Genomic DNA, 15,926 nt, shown 5'->3' with positions numbered 1-15,926 from the left:
TTGTCTTTTCATTTTCTTTCCCTTCCTCCCTTCTTTTCTCTCTTTCTTTTTTTATTTGTATGCGGTACTGAGAATCAAACCCAGTACTTCACACATGGTAGACAAGTGCTCTACTACTGAGCCACAACCCCAGCCCTCCTTTCTTTCTTAACAATAAACTTGTATTATCTCATATATTTCTCTGGGTCACAGGTGGAGGTAACTTAGCTGGGTATCTCTGGGTCAGGATCTCTCATAAGACTGCAATCAAGGTATCAGCCAGAATTAGAGTAGTTTTAAGACCTGATATAAGCCATAGAAATTAATACTTTGCCTTGTAGGCCTCTCTGTAGTGCTGCTGAGCACATGGCAGCTGACTTTCCCTGGACCAAGGCTCCAAGTGAATGAAAGAGACAGGGTGAACAAGAAAGATGCCACATTTTTATTTTTTTAAGTAATCAAATCTCATGATTAACATTCCATCACGTTTGCGCATTCTTTTTATCAGAATCAAGTCACCAGGTTCAGCCCACATTTAGGGAGAGACTTGTATTATGCAAGTATGTGAATGCCAAGAGATGAGAATCTTTGGGATTCATCTACCACATGTCCTCTGGCTCTTAGTGGTTCATGTTGCTCTCACATGCAAAATGGGCTCACCTTCTCCCATAGTTCTCCAAGTTTCATCCCATTACAATCAGAATATGCTAGGTTGTAAGGCAGTATTATCAGTTCTAAAATTTTGGTGACTTCAAATAGCATAGTTCTATTTCTCAATCATACTGCCTATCATGTATTGGGTAAGGATTCTTCCCATGTTGTCCTCATTCCGGGAGTCTCCAGCATTACTGAGCCTGGAGGAAAAAGAGAGCAAATTAATCACTGGCTAGTAAAGGCTTCTACATGGGCATGACGTATCTTACTTCTCATATCATATGCGTGCATAATTTCAAAGACACAAGGAAGTTCAAAGCTTTAAATGAAATAAATGTTTGACTTTTGTTTTCTCTTTATTGGCATTAAAATATTTTATATTCTGAGTACTAGTCTCTATCAATGCATGATTTGCAAGTATTTAAACCTCTTGGGGGTTTAAAGGACATTAATAGCTGCAGTGGGGAGCTTTTGAGCCTGTTCTGATTAAGGTTGTTCAGTGCCCTCCTTCTCTTACCAAAAAACTGCCAGTGAAAGCCGAATTATGGGAAAAGATCTGGAAAGCTGACTGAGGGACCAGGCTGTCTTACAAAGATTGTCCCTTTTCTAGTTCCTAGGAATTCAACAAGTCAGTCTATGGTTCAGTGTGGTTTTGATATTCCAGGTTTAACATTAGGTTTAGGTGTTTTGGTCTGAAGGAGCAGCTGCTACCAGTATCTTGCTGATTTCTTTGTTAATGTCAAAAGTACAAATGGAGAAATCCTTTCACTTTCTTAATAATCTGATTTGTAACACTAAAGTTTTTTTTAATTTTTAGTTTTGTTATAGTTCAGTTCTATTTTGGTTGCTTTTAATGTCATATTTAAGAAAGTATTATCTAAATGAGGTTTGATGAAAAATCAGTTCATAAGCAACTTAGTTGAGATCCTGTCTCCAAATAAAATATAATAAAAAGGGCTGGGGATGTGGCTCAGTGGTAAAGCATCCCTGGGTTCAATCCCTGGTTCAGGGGTGAGGGTGGGGGAAATAAAACCCCAACCCTGATGTTTCTTATGTAGTGACAATGCTGTTTGTTAAATTCCTTCAAATAGCAAGAATGTTAAGTGCTCAGTTTTGTTCTGAATCTAAAACTACTCTAAAAAGTAGTTTATTAATTTTCTTCTTTCTTAAAGTGTTTATGTATCTATTCAGCTCTTAAGATGTTTATGCCTGCTTTGTGCCATGCTAGGTAACATGCCTTCTAATGGTCATAGCCCAGTAGAAAAGTTCACAATCTAATGAAATCTTGAGAAAGTCCTGCTTTTTATTGGGGGCATTGTGAGATTTCTGATTTCTAGAACCCAACTTTATCATGATCTCTGTTTTGAAGTTTTTTTTAGGACTTTGTAGGTTTGTCAGGTAATACATGTATATTTGAAAAAATCATATCTCTTTAAAGAATAGGATAGTCCAAAGTTTTGTATTTCATTGATACTAATCAAGAAAGATTTTTTCATAAGATAGCTATTGAGTAGAAAAATAAATAGGAATATGATTGCTACTTGGAGGGATTTACTATTGTATATTGTTATGGTTTATGTAAATACTGTGGTTGAAGACCATCAGAACTTGTTCAAGCATTTGAAAATTTATGGTTTGGGTTCTAAAGCTGTTGTCTATCACCAAATAGTAAGTTATGCATTCTGTTTCTTTTATTTTAATCGTAATTAAGTTTGCTTCTGTGCAGCTCATTTAGCTGCATACCAGATAATTTTTTTTAATATTTAGTTTTTAGTTCTAGTTGGACACAATACCTTTATTTTATCTATTTATTTTTTATGTGGTGCTAAGGATCCAACCCAGGGTCTCGAACGAGCGCTCTACTGCTGAGTCACAACCCCAGCCCACCAGAGAATTTTTAAACAACTGGTTGACTTTTGAATAGGGAATGTGACTACATGGTTTCAGAGATTAAAATGATTTAAAAAATGGTTGACATGAGCAGCCTTGCTTCTACCCTCCACCTCATCTTCTTTTCCTAGATGACAGCTTTTGTGTAATCTTCTAGTGCTTTTTAAACTTGCAAATAAATGTATTATTTTAGGATGTTGGCTTTTTCCCAGAAAGAGTGATATGAACTATTATCCATAATTTGTTGTGTATTGAAAGGACATGGCAATATTTTCATGATAAAAGTGACATCAGTCCCTTTCTTATTATACCAGTCCTTGGCTTCCTTGAAAGAGAACACTGGAATTACTGGTCAGCCAGCTCCTCCTTAACACATACCGAAAGATGGCTACTGGTGAGGCCAAGAACAAAATAATAAGTAACATTTATTGACAGTTTACTCTGCCAAGTTTACAGTAACCCTATGAAAGTATGTACACTTAGTACTCATTTTACAGATAAGAAAATTGAGGAGGCTCCAGAGAGGTTAAAAAACTTAACACATATAATAAGCAGATATCAGAGGTGGGATTCAAAGCTGGTTTTTTTTTCTTTTAAAATCATAAATATTTTCAAACATATAAACTAGTTCAATGAACTCCAGAAATGATAAAGAATGGGAACAAAAGATGTTGACCAGGAGACTATAGCCATCAACTCCAACCTAGAGACAACTCACCAATTTGGTTATGAAGAGGGGGTAATTTCACAGATAGGTGGCTTTTCACAAGGACAGTACAGCGGACCCACACTTAACTAGGTAAAGAATGCTGAAGTTCGTGGCAGCCAGATTCCTAATAGTAAAATGTTCCTTTTGGTGAGTTCTAAGCCAGCCTTCCTAACTAGTGTTATTCTAGTTATAATCTATATAGAAATTAAAATTTTTAGTTAAATCTCATCTAGTGGGAGGTAAAATGAAGCTGTGAATTTTCAATAACTTACTCATTGGATTTTGATGTATTAAATCTTTTCCAATGGGTTCATAACATTAAACAGATTTTTTTTTTTTTTTTGAAAGGTCTTTGATTTGCGTCAGTGTCATCGACAGATGCAGCAGCAGGCGGCCACTGCACAAGCTGCAGCAGCTGCCCAGGCAGCAGCCGTGGCAGGAAACATCCCTGGTCCAGGATCAGTAGGTGGCATAGCTCCAGCTATCAGTAAGTATGCTCTTGATTTTTTTTTTTAATATAATAGTGGCATTTTATCTTGATTCACTCAGTTGATCAGTTCCCTTAAGCAGTAATAGAAATATTTTTTTTTTCCCCTGGGATGATAATAGTTGCCCTTGTCTAGGATAGAGCCATTTGTGTTCTTTTTGTATCAAAAGGGAGTTTGGGATAAAGGGGGCTATTATTATATTGTTCTGTCTCCCCCTTTTTATTGATTTTTTTTAATGATTTCTGCCTCACCAGTCAGGGTGGGTTATAATCATTGAAATGCTTGGCATTATTCTTCTAAGAAAAGCATATTTCATTTTCAAAATTGGACACCTCTCTGATTTTTTTTTTAAAGTATGCTAAGCATGGAGAGAAAACTGAGTGAGGGTGGTATTTTGATAACTTGTAGACTTTTTTTTAATTTTAGGGTAAAATTGAACTGTGTGCCAGGTTTCACACTGATGGGGAATTTTTTACTGCAGAGTTAAACTCCTGACTATAGACTTTTATGATGGAAACACGTGGCACCCATCTTCCACGTCTGAAGGCATAACTAGTGATTCATTCAACCCCTGTTCTTAACCTCTTCAGTGTGGTAAGCAAATCACACTGGCTAAGAAAACTGCAGTGGCCCTGCAGGTTTCTCTACAGTACATGCAAATTCTTCCCATTAGTTTCATGGTAATATTGATATATGCAGATGACTATATGACTGTGTGTTTTGACTGAAAAATTAGATGCAGAGTCTCCATTGTGTTCAGGAGTTTACAGTTTAGACATAGATAAGACATTCATTGAGAGTTTCATCTTTAAAAAAGAAATCGAGCACCTGAACGATTAATTTGCTAGCTTTGATGTTATAAACATGTTTTTTCCTAAAGAATTCAGAACTAGTATTCACTTTCTTATTCTCATCTAACTGCCCCCATTGCATATTTTATACTGTGAAATTGCAAGATAAACCATCATCTGGGTCATCTAAGGTGTATTAGTGGAGCTAGGCATATTAACTCTCATTATTAGTCATGTCTTACTGTAAAATAGGCTGCTTAGATAAACAGTAAGGTTCCTAGAATCAACCTGTTTATGTATACTACCTCTTAAAAGCAAGTTTCTTATCCTTTCACCTCCATTTCTAATGAGAAAAATAGCTGGGGTGTTATTGGATTATAGTAATTTACTTTATAATTGGAAATACGTAGAAGACACTTGTGGAATGTAAACTGCCTTAACCAAAAGTTTTCAGTTCCTATTGATAAGGTTTAGCTCTACTGTTACCTTTTGCCATTTTGACAGAGAAATTTTATACTGAGGAAAATAAAGTAGAATGTAGGGAGGATGGGAAGAGATCACCATGTTCCTCTAACGTCTTCCAAACTTTTTCTGTTAGGTCTCTCAGCTGCTGCTGGCATTGGCGTTGATGATCTTCGTCGCTTATGCATACTCAGGATGAGCTTTGTGAAAGGCTGGGGACCGGATTATCCAAGACAGAGTATCAAAGAAACGCCTTGCTGGATTGAGATCCACTTACACCGGGCCCTCCAGCTCCTAGATGAAGTACTTCACACCATGCCTATTGCAGACCCACAGCCTTTAGACTGAGGTCTCTCACTGTGGGGGCCCTTAACATTATCAGGATGGTGGACTATAAGATACAATCCTGTTTGTAACCTGAAGATCTATTTCATTTTTGTTCTGCTTTATCTTTTCATAAAGGGTTGAAATGTGTTTGCTGCCTTGCTCCTAGCAGACAGAAACTGGATTAAAACAATTTTTTTCCTATTTAGAACTTTTCAGGCATGGGGCAGACTTTGAAGATCAGGAAGAACTCATTCTTACTAAGTCTTTATCAGTTATGTATGAAGGAGTCATTCCAGTGCTGGAAAATTTAGCCCTTTAAAATGTCTTGGAACCTTTTATGTGCAGAACATTGGTATGTGTGTTATTCTACAGAATAAATTCAATATTATTGATTTTAAAGACAGAGAAGTTCTCAAAGTTAATTCACCTATGTTATTTTTTGTGCAAATTGTTATTGTTGAACATACTTTACTCCAAAATATTGTGCCATGCAGGTGAGTTAATTTTACCAAGAGCAACTTTACTCTGTATTTTAAAAAATAAGATAGTAATGTATTATAACCTTTTATCCAAAATATTTTTTTGCAAGTTAAACTAGTGAAGATGATTTTAATTCAGATTGTCTTGCAACTTCAGTTTTATTTTTGCCAAGGCAAAACACTAATCTGTGTGTATATTGAGAATTCCTTAAAATTACCAGACAAAGAAATGTAACAGATACTGAATTTGTTATCCCTATTGGGTGACTGTTTATCAAGAAGTACACTTTTGCCCTGTTAAACAGTAGTCATATTCTTCTGTATATCTAGGCACAAGGGTGGTTTCTAAGAAGCCTAGAAGAGGAATTTCTTTTCTTTCCTTCATTAATTCATAGGGAAAGGTTTTGTATTTAAAAAAAAAAAAAACACTAAAAGCAGTGTCACTCTACCTAATATCTCACTGTTCTACAATGGTGCAGTGCTTAGACTAAATAATGAGTGTGTTGGAAACTGCTAAATTCTCTGTTAAATACTGTGCAGAATAATGGAAACATTGCAGTTCATAATAGGTAGTTTGGATATTTTTGTACTTGATTTGATGTGTGACTTTTTTTGGTATACCGTTTAAATCATGTATGTTATGATATTGTTTAAAATTCAGTTTTTGTATCTTGGGGCAAGACTGCAAACTTTTTTATATCTTTTGGTTATTCTAAGCCCTTTGCCATCATTGATCATAACAATCGGCAGTGACTTTGTATAGAGAATTTAAGTAGAAAAGTTGCAGATGTATTGACTGTACCACAGACATAATATGTATGCTTTTTACCTAGTTAGTAGCATAAATAAAACTGAATCTCAAGTTGAACTCTAGGTTTGATTTTTAAAATTTTGTTCTTTTGCACTTTGAGTCCAATCTCAGTGGCAAGACACCTTCTACTAAGTGACAGGCAACAGCCAATTGTATTGGGCAGCTTTGGTTTTTCCTTCACACTCTACCAGGACTTTCCCATGGATGTTGTTATCGTGTGTAGAGTATTTTTTTGTTTTGTTTTGTTTGCTTTGTTTTAAACTTTTACTGTAGCACAAAAAAAAAAAAAAAAGCCTGTTTGTCAATAGAAAATAGATTGTCTACAAGATAAAGTAGTATGAAATAAAATCAAGGATTATCTTTCAGATGTTTTTAGTTTTTGCTTAGAGGACTTCTGTAAGCTTTTAAAGATTCTTTAAGGTGTGTTATACATTTGAACTCTAGAAACACTTAGGCATAGTGGCCCTCCTGTATCAGCTGAAATGAACAAGTCTTTGGCCTTGCTCAGAAGGTCTTAATAAGACAGTTCTAGAAACCACTGTTTATTGCTGTGATGAAATATAGCTCTTGATCAAAATTACATGTCCTATTTTTAAAACAACTTCTCTTGAGTATTCACAGGTACTTTTGGTAAAGACCCAATTTTCAACTGTAAATTTGGTGATTTTTCAGGGTTTCTTTTTGGGCAGAATTATAAAAGAATATCTTCCCTATAAATTTTATCTGTAGGTCCATTTTCCTATGAATGAGGAATAGGAGTGAGAGGAGAGAGTTTTAGAATAACAGATTTTTTAAAAAATCCAGATTATTTAATTAGAATCTTAACCATGCAGTGGTATAACCTGTGGCTTCCTTTTCTACTTTAAGGAAGGTTTTCATGTTTAATCATCTTCATAACATATGTGGAAAATATTTGCTGAGAAATATCTTTTCAAAGCCAAGCTACCATTCTTGGTTTCTTTCTACTAAGAGCCATAAAATATAGAAATACTTTTAGTTATTAGTTGCTTGTATTTGTACCTAGATTGTCACATGCTTTTGAGAAAATATTTAATATGTTATGAATTATTCCCGACAATGTGGCTGTTAAACTGTATTTCAATTTCTTAGAGGTGGTCATCTCTGAGTAAGACTAAAGACTCTCACTAGGCTTACAACTTTACGTCTACTTTAGGATAAAATAGTTTCTACAGTTCTTAGAGTTTGATTATAATGTGGGTATGGTTCTAGGTGGGTTTCTGTAGCTAATTCATATCTCAAAGTCTTTCAGAATGTTGAATTCCAGTGAAAGCTGAAAGAGATGAACCAGGTACATCCAGAGAAACCCATTCTACTTTTGTCTTGTGCCTTTATGTGCATTATCAAAGGGAATTCTTAAGGGGATTGCCTTTTTTGCCAAGGAGCAGATGTTTTTGTGGGTTGAGTCTTTTTTTTTTTTTTTAATAATTTACTGCCCCTGGTATACAAAGATAATGATGATAAATCACTGCCATATAACCTTGTTTTTCTAGAAACATGGCTTGCTTGGATTGCTGTAACCACTAACTAGGTTGCCAATCCTATTCTTCCTGTAAATGGTACAGGGTTACAGATTGAAGGATCTTGCTTAAGTTTAACTATACCCGAACATCCAGATAAACAACACATTATTATCTGTGTTGTAAAAATAATACTTGGAATTTTAAGCAAACACCACATTATTGGCTATGTCTTATTTCAAAGTTATTTATTTTAAGCAAACACCACATTATTGGCTATGTCTTATTTCCCTCATTTTTATGAGGGAGGATGGTATGGTTTGTAATAGTAATTTTGCAGTTTTGGAGGAAAAGTAAAATATCCTGTCTTTCTTATGATAAATTCTTATTTTAAAAGTTTATTGTTAATTGTAGGAAGGTGAATTGCAGGTATCTTTTTGATTATGGCCATCTGGGAAACGAAAATTTACATTTTCCCCCTAATACTCCCTAAATATCTCTGGAGGCAAAATATTTTTGCTCCTGATCTGGTGGTAACTGGTTAAGAGTCACTAGCTGTTTTATGCAAAGTCAATTAAGTTCAAACCCTTTTTGAAGGAGCAGTTTTATTCTCTGAAAAGGGAAGAATTCTTTTTAACTGATTCTATAGTTTGCTTCCTTCATCAGTCATTTTATTAGCATTTGATTTAATGACAGTAAATTGGCAAAATGGTGAATTTAGGTTATGAGGTAAATGACTACGTGAGAGTAATTACATGTGAAGTTGGCTAACAACTTTTGTAGGTGGGACCTGGCAGAGATTAGCAGCTAACACTGCGTGAAGAAATGCCTTTAAAAATTAAAAAAAAAAAAAATTAAGGCAAAACTCATCTTGTTGCAGGTAGCAGTCTGTAAATAATCTTCTAAATCCTGCTTTGCAAGATTATTGAGAATAGGCTGGGAGGATCTTAGGCAAGTCTTTCCATTCTTTTCCTTCTGAAAACTACGTAATTTCTTCTCTTAATTAATATACTAAGAAGGATGTAAAAAGTCAGTGGCCTTATTCTTATTAGCATCCGTGGCCCAGCCTTATTCCTAGCACTTGTCCCAGTGTTGCTAGGTTGTTTATCTGGTATCACTATGGGATGAAATTTTCCACAAACTTGCCTTACTAAGCAGTAAAACTTTTTAAGCTATTTTTTTGATGGAGTTATTCAATCTGTATATCAGAGAATATACTGAATATAACATTTCTTTTGTACTTAGCTGTCTGTGTAGACTTCAGGAGCTTCTAAGATTAGACAAAACTGTTTTCTCTTTACTAAATGGTCCCAGACTGCTCTGGTTTTGAATTTTCAGTCATTTTCTCTTCTGGACTTTTTTCTTTCTGATAGCTGCCGTTTCCTGTGTGCCTCTCCTTAATATTTTCTTCTTTCCTTTCTATTATTTCTAACTGCTTGAGCAAGGAAACCAGATAACCAGAATTTTTAGATCTTTCTTTAAAATGGAAGTACAAATTCTGGGACAGGACTCAAAAGACGTTCTTCTGTCAGGTATTGAAAAGGACTTCAGTGCATTGGCGTTTGACATCAGTTTGACTACTTCCACTCTTCTCTGATTCTTGCTGAGTTTCAGGTGGTTGAGGTAGAGAGAAATGAGTCATATTCATATTTTCCCCCTTATGTTTTGAAAGGTTTTATTGTTTCCAATTAAGTGCTGCTCATACAAAAAATGGGGTTACAAAGGTTCCAAAATTAGCATCAACAGCCAGAGGCAGTACTGTTGCTTAGAGGACACCAGCAAACTAGACACACAACACAAACTTCAGAAATTAAGAGGGTCTTTTTTGTTTTGTTTTGGTGTTCTCTCAGCTCTGCCTTCCTCCTCTATACTTTTGACCTACAGGTGCCTTTATGAAAATTGAGTGACTGATAACCTGCCCCAAGGAGTAACTAAAGTAACCGCTGATGTTTTCAGGGATTTTAACATCAGACTTGAATGAATGAAAGGACCCCCCCCCCACACACACACACCCCTTAATGTGGGAAGACTAAGGAGAAAACTTAGGTGAAGACAATCATTTCTCTCTGTGGATATGGGTACTTTTCACATAGTTTATTTAAGAAGCATTTTCAGTAAGGCCAGAGTTCATGTTCATGTTCAGTCTGAAACTAATGGCTCCTGGTTAGGCCAGACATTTGCACTCTTTAGTTTGTGCTCTGCCACTAATTTGATGTGTGACCTTGGGTAAGTCATTTACCTTCTCTGGGCCTCAGTTGCCTCATCTGTAAAATGAGGGAGTTGGACTAGATTAATTCTTCCAGCTCTGAATTCTAAGTGACCTTGCCTACCTTGCAGCAGTTTTGTATTTCTTTCTTACCTACTCTGCTGTTTGAGGTGTGTATCGTTCCCCGACCCCCCGCCCCAGTTATTCAAGTAAGATTAGGCTTGCTATGTTATTACTGTTCTCCTGTGGACTAGAAGTTACATAATATGTTCTTAAGACTTAATTTTAACCAAAGGCCTAGCACCACCTTAGGGGCTGCAATAAATACTTTATAAGAACAAAAACCTGAGAAGGGGGAAAGCCTTCATTTTTCCATCATCTCTGTTCAAAGTTTATAAAGGCTTTTTTTCTGGGTCATGACATTCTAGCTTCTAAGAGAGTATGTGCATGATACCATCCTTATAAGTGTTCTGTACTGGTAGTTTTTTTTCAACTAAAATGGATCGAAAACCTATTGTTAATGCCTAATGGTATGAGAGGCCATTACTTTGGGTCTTTGGTTCCTTAACTCTTCTGTGCTCAAAGTGGTAATTCCTCTGAACTGCATTTGTTAAAATGGTTTATATGATTCAAAACATTACCAGTGGGTGATAATTCACTTTTATTTTGGTTCTTTCTAGGTCCATTTTGACAACTTTTGGCTGGGTCATTCCTTTCTGAGTTCTCTTCCAGTTTACTCCTAGATGAGGATAGTTTATGAATTTGGCATTTTCAAGGACCTGGGAAGAATTCTCTGAGGGTGGGTTGAAGGTGGGGGGTTGGGGAGTCCTGGTAGAGACCAGCTCTGGTAGCTGGAGAGGTTGGGATGAAACCAGCTGCTATTGCTAAGGCTGCTTGCCATTGATAGAAGGACTCATGGGCTTGGATTAGTTAAATGGCTAACCATGGAGTTAGCAAACTTCCTCCAATTTGGGGTTTTGTGTAATGGATTGAATATGTGATTTAAGGAAAAAGTGTGAATGCTTATGGATGACGAAAACCTGGTGGACTGAAGAGCCCATTTTGGAATAAGTGACTAGGGGGTTAGGGACAGATTTGGTGATGGTATTTCCCAACTCTGTCTCCTCCCGCAAAGCCCAAGGAATACAGCTATGCCAAAACCCAGAGAAGAGCCACTCTTAGCTTCTGCTTTTGGGAAAACTGGTCAGCTGAAGCTCCAGTTAGTTCCTTTGTGGCTTTCTGTATACTTTTGCCGGGTTGAAGTCTGTGGCTAAAAAAAATAGTTGAATCTTCTTGAGAACTCTGTAACAAAGTATGTTTTTGATTAAAAGAGAAAGCCAACCAAAATCATTATGTGCTCATTCTTTTTTTTTTTTTTTAAAGCTTGTGAATGTCTTGGATCTGGAAAGAGTTCCTAATCACTTTAAAAATTTTCAAACTTGAGGTGAATGTTTTCCTTTATTGCTCTGTGGCTACCAGAATGGGAAATATGACATTCCAATTATGACCTTGGAATAACAGTCCCCATTCTTTTCTTATTTCTCTCTAAAGGAGGAGGTAGAATTAGTGATTGGAGAAGATATAGGTGCTGGGAGATTATGAGAACCTGGTTGCTTAAAGAAGCAGAAATTGGAGACCCTGTCATTGCCTAACTGAGGATTAAGAAAAGCTGTTTCCCTCCCAGCTTGCCTCCTCTATGAGATGGGAATCACTGAGAGAGGTGTGTCAGGTAAGGTTCTATGGCAGTGGCTTATAAATATCATGACCACATCAATATTTCTGATCTCGCTGACATAGAGTCTCAGAGAAACTCCTCACCTAAAAAGTTTGTAGTTGTTTTAGGGGAGTACTTGAAGAAAGTAATAGACTGGCATTCAATCACTATTTTTGAGGAAGAAAAAAATCCTTTGTGGAGTACTGCAGGAGAAAGGGAAGTTTGTATAGTCTTCATTTCTCTTTGCCCTTTGTTCTTGATCCTTAAATTGTTTTTTCCATCTCCCCTATCATTATAATTATCACAAACGACAGTCCCAGAAGTTGAAATGTTCTCAACCCCCCTTCAAGCCTTTTTAATTCCCATTGTCTCACTGATAAATTGCAGCGCCCTCTTCCTTCAGCTCTAAAAGAGTAATTCCATTACTTTTGACCCTACTTTTGGGGTGTCTTTTAAATCTGTATTTTGATATAGTTCTGTAGGGCACTATTTATTGTCAATAGATGGATAGGATGGGTTCAGGGAGACCACAGAGTAATTGCTAGAAGATCTACCCTAAAAGAATGGCTAAAGGAACTTTTTTCTTTCTAGCCATAAAGGAAATGACAAAAGAAGGAAAGTGGAATATCAATATGAAAGAAAAAAAAAGGGTCAGTAAAAATGTGGGTAAATAGCTTTGTGTAGTGGTGCACACCTGTAATCCCAGCAGCTTGGGAGACTGAGGCAGGAGAGTCGTGAGTTCAAAGCCAGCCTCAGCAAAAGCAAGACACTGAGCAACTCAGTGATACCTTGTCTTTAAATAAAATAAAATATAGGGGATGTGGCTCAATGGTTGAGTGAAGCTGAGTTCAATCCTTGGTACCCTGCCCTCCAAAATCACATACAAAAAGACATTAAAAAGATCCAGGGGATTTCATCCCAGGGATACAAGGTTGGTTCAACATATGGAAAGCAATAATTATAATTCACCACATAAATAGACTTAAAGACAGTAATCACATGATTATCTCTATAGATGCAGAAAAAGCATTTGAAAAATGAAAAAGCATCCATTCGTGTTTAAAACATGAGAAAAATTATAGATAGTAGGAATACACATCAACATTGTAGGAGCAATATACAACAAACCTAAGGCCAACATTTTTCTAAATGAAGAAAAACAAAGCATTTCCTGTAACAACTGGAACAAGACAGGGATGTCCTCTTTCACTACTTTTGTTCACTGTGGTCCTTGAAACTCCAGCCAGAGCATTTAGGCAAAAGAAAGAAATAAAAGGGATATGAATAGGAAAAGAAGAGCTCAAACTCTCTCTGTTTGCCCATGACATGATCCTATATTTAGAAGACCCCCAAATTATTCCACCAGAAAACTTATAGAACTTATAATTGAATTCAGCAAAATAGCAGGATACAAAATTAACACCCATAAATCAATTGCATTCCTATATACCAGTGATGAATTAGCTAAAAGAGAAATTAGGAAAACTATCCCATTCACAATAGTTAAAAAAAAAAAATACTTGGGGATCAATCTAATAAGAGGTGAAATGCCTCTACAATAAAAACTACAGAACACTAAAGAAAGAAATTGAAGAAAACCTTAGAAGAGAGAATGATCTCCCATTTTCTTGGACAGGCAGAATGAATATTGTCAAAACGGCCATAATATTAAAAGTACTATACAGATTTAATACACTTCCTATTGAAATTCCAATGACATTTTTCATAGAAATAGAAAAAGCAGTCATGAAATTCATTTGGAAAAATAAGAGGCCCAGAATACCCAAAGCATTTCTTAGCAAGAAAAGTGAAGAAGACAGTAGAATGAATCATAACTTTCCTATGTTCCTATAGGAATAACTTTCTATGTTCCTATAGGAATACATGACCAGTGTAATTCCACATCATGTACAACCACAAGAATGGGAATTTATACTCCATGTATGTATAATATGTCAAAGTACATTCTACTGTTTTGTATAACTAAAAATAATGAAGAAGAAGAAGAAAAAAATAAAGGCCACGAAACAGGAGAAATCACAATATCAGACCTTAGATTATACTACAGAGCCAGACCTTAGATTATAGTACAGAGCTGTAATAACAAAACCAGCATGGTATTGGCACCAAAACACACATGAAGATCAATGGAATAGAAGACACAGAGAAAAACCCACATAAATACAGTTATCTTCAACTAGACAAAGGCATCAAAAACATATATTGGAGAAAAGATAGCCTCTTCAGCAAATGGTGCTGGGAAAACTGGAAATCTATATGTAATGGAATGAAGTTTAACGTCTCTCATCAAGCACAAAACTCAAAGTGGGTCAAAGAGCTAGTCATTAGACCAGAGGCCCTGCACTTACTAGAAGAAAATGTAGGCCCGCCACTTCAACATGTTGGCTTATGAACTGACTTCCTCAACATGATTCCTAAAATGCAAGAAGTAAATTTAAAAAATCAGTAAATGGGGTGGCATCAAATTAACAAGTTTCTTCACAGCAAAGGAAATGAGTGTGAAAAGAGAGCCTACGTAATGGGAGACAATCTTTGCCACCTGCATTAATTTCCAGGGTATACAAAGAACTCAAAAAACTTAACACAAATAACACAAATAATCCAATCAAAAATGGGCAAAGGAGGGCTGGGGATGTGGCTCAAGTGGTAGCTCACTCACCTGGCATACACAGGGCGCTGGGTTCGATCCTCGGCACATAAAAATAAAATAAAGATGTTGTGTCCACCGAAAACTAAAAAAATAAATATTAAAAAACTCTTTTTAAAAAATATGGGCAAAGGAACTAAACAGACACTTCTCAAAAGAAAAAAATATGATTGATCAGCATCTCTAGCTATTAGAGAAATGTAAATTAAAAGTACATTGAGATTTTGTCTCACTCCAATTAGAATAGCAATTACCTCTTGGTAATTACAAGTAAAAATGTTGGCAAGGACTTCTGGAAAAGGGTACACTTATACTTTGCTGGTGGGACTGCAAATTGATGCAACCACTATGGAAAACAGTATGGAGATTCCTCAAAACACTAGACTGGAACCATTTGACCCAATTATCCTACTCGACAGTATGTATTCAGAGGAGATAAAATCAGCATAATATAGTGACACAGACACATTAATGTTTATAGCAGCACAAGTCAAAATAACTAAGCTATGTAACCAGCCTAGATGTCCATCAACAGATGAATGGGTAAAGATTTTGTGGTATATATACACAATGGATTATTATTCAGCCATAAAGAAGAATGATTTTATGACATTCATCAGTAAATGGGTGAACCTGGATACCATCATGAAATAAACCAATAATCCAAAACCAAAGGGCGAATGTTCTAATGAACATTTCTTGTACAATTATAATGCACAGATAAAAATATGGAAAATATAGACAGACAGTAAAAAGTATGTACAATTATCCCATAAAAAGTATTACAATTATGTAAAAAAAAACTAATAAAATTTTTTGCTCTGTGAAAGACTGTTAAGATGATGAAGTTTGGGCTGGGGATGTGGCTCAAGCGGTAGTTTGCTCGCCTGGCATGCACGGGGCGCTGGGTTCAATCCTCAGCACCACATTAAAAATAAATAAATAAATAAAAATATTGTGTCCGCCAAAAACTAAGAAATAAATATTAAAAATTTCTCTCTCTCTCTTTCACAAAAAAAAAAGATGATGAAGTTTCATACAGAGAGAAAATATTTGCAAGCTACGGATCCAATTAAGGACTAGTATCTAGAATATAAAACGTATTCTCAAAACTCACCAACAAACTAATTAAAATAGGCAAAAGGCATGAAGAGGCATTTCACCAAAGGATATAGATGGCAAATAAGTACACAAAAAGACATTCAACATCATCAGCCATTAGAGAAATACAAGTTAAAAACCACCATGAGGTATCATCACACACCTTTTG

General features: G+C 35.9%; 1 protein-coding gene and 1 long non-coding RNA gene across 4 annotated transcripts in view; one reads left to right on the top strand and one right to left on the bottom strand.

The window, feature by feature from the left end:
• Smad4 (SMAD family member 4) overlaps positions 1-11,621 on the top strand; it is a 47,243-nt gene extending 35,622 nt beyond the window's left edge. For 2 of the 3 annotated variants that reach the window (XM_078030028.1, XM_078030027.1), the window contains 2 exons: positions 3,581-3,719; positions 5,110-11,621. In XM_078030028.1, the coding sequence (XP_077886154.1) occupies positions 3,581-3,719; positions 5,110-5,321 (351 nt within the window). In that variant the 3' untranslated portion in view covers positions 5,322-11,621. Of the gene's footprint in view, positions 1-3,580; positions 3,720-4,201; positions 4,315-5,109 lie in introns of all 3 variants that reach the window. The other variant, XR_013429555.1, reaches the window with a different exon arrangement.
• Positions 407-14,877, bottom strand: LOC144369783 (uncharacterized). Its single transcript, XR_013429557.1, has 2 exons — positions 14,669-14,877; positions 407-833 (listed from the first exon to the last, which is right to left on the bottom strand). It is a non-coding gene; the product is annotated as an uncharacterized LOC144369783 (long non-coding RNA).
• Between the last annotated feature and the right edge of the window lie 1,049 nt (positions 14,878-15,926).

The sequence above is a fragment of the Ictidomys tridecemlineatus genome, chromosome 13 (genome assembly GCF_052094955.1).
Source record: "Ictidomys tridecemlineatus isolate mIctTri1 chromosome 13, mIctTri1.hap1, whole genome shotgun sequence".
In the NCBI taxonomy this organism is placed as follows: Eukaryota; Metazoa; Chordata; class Mammalia; order Rodentia; family Sciuridae; genus Ictidomys; species Ictidomys tridecemlineatus.
The sequence above is the reverse complement of the archived record's forward strand: the minus strand, read 5'-3'. Positions and strand labels throughout refer to the sequence as shown.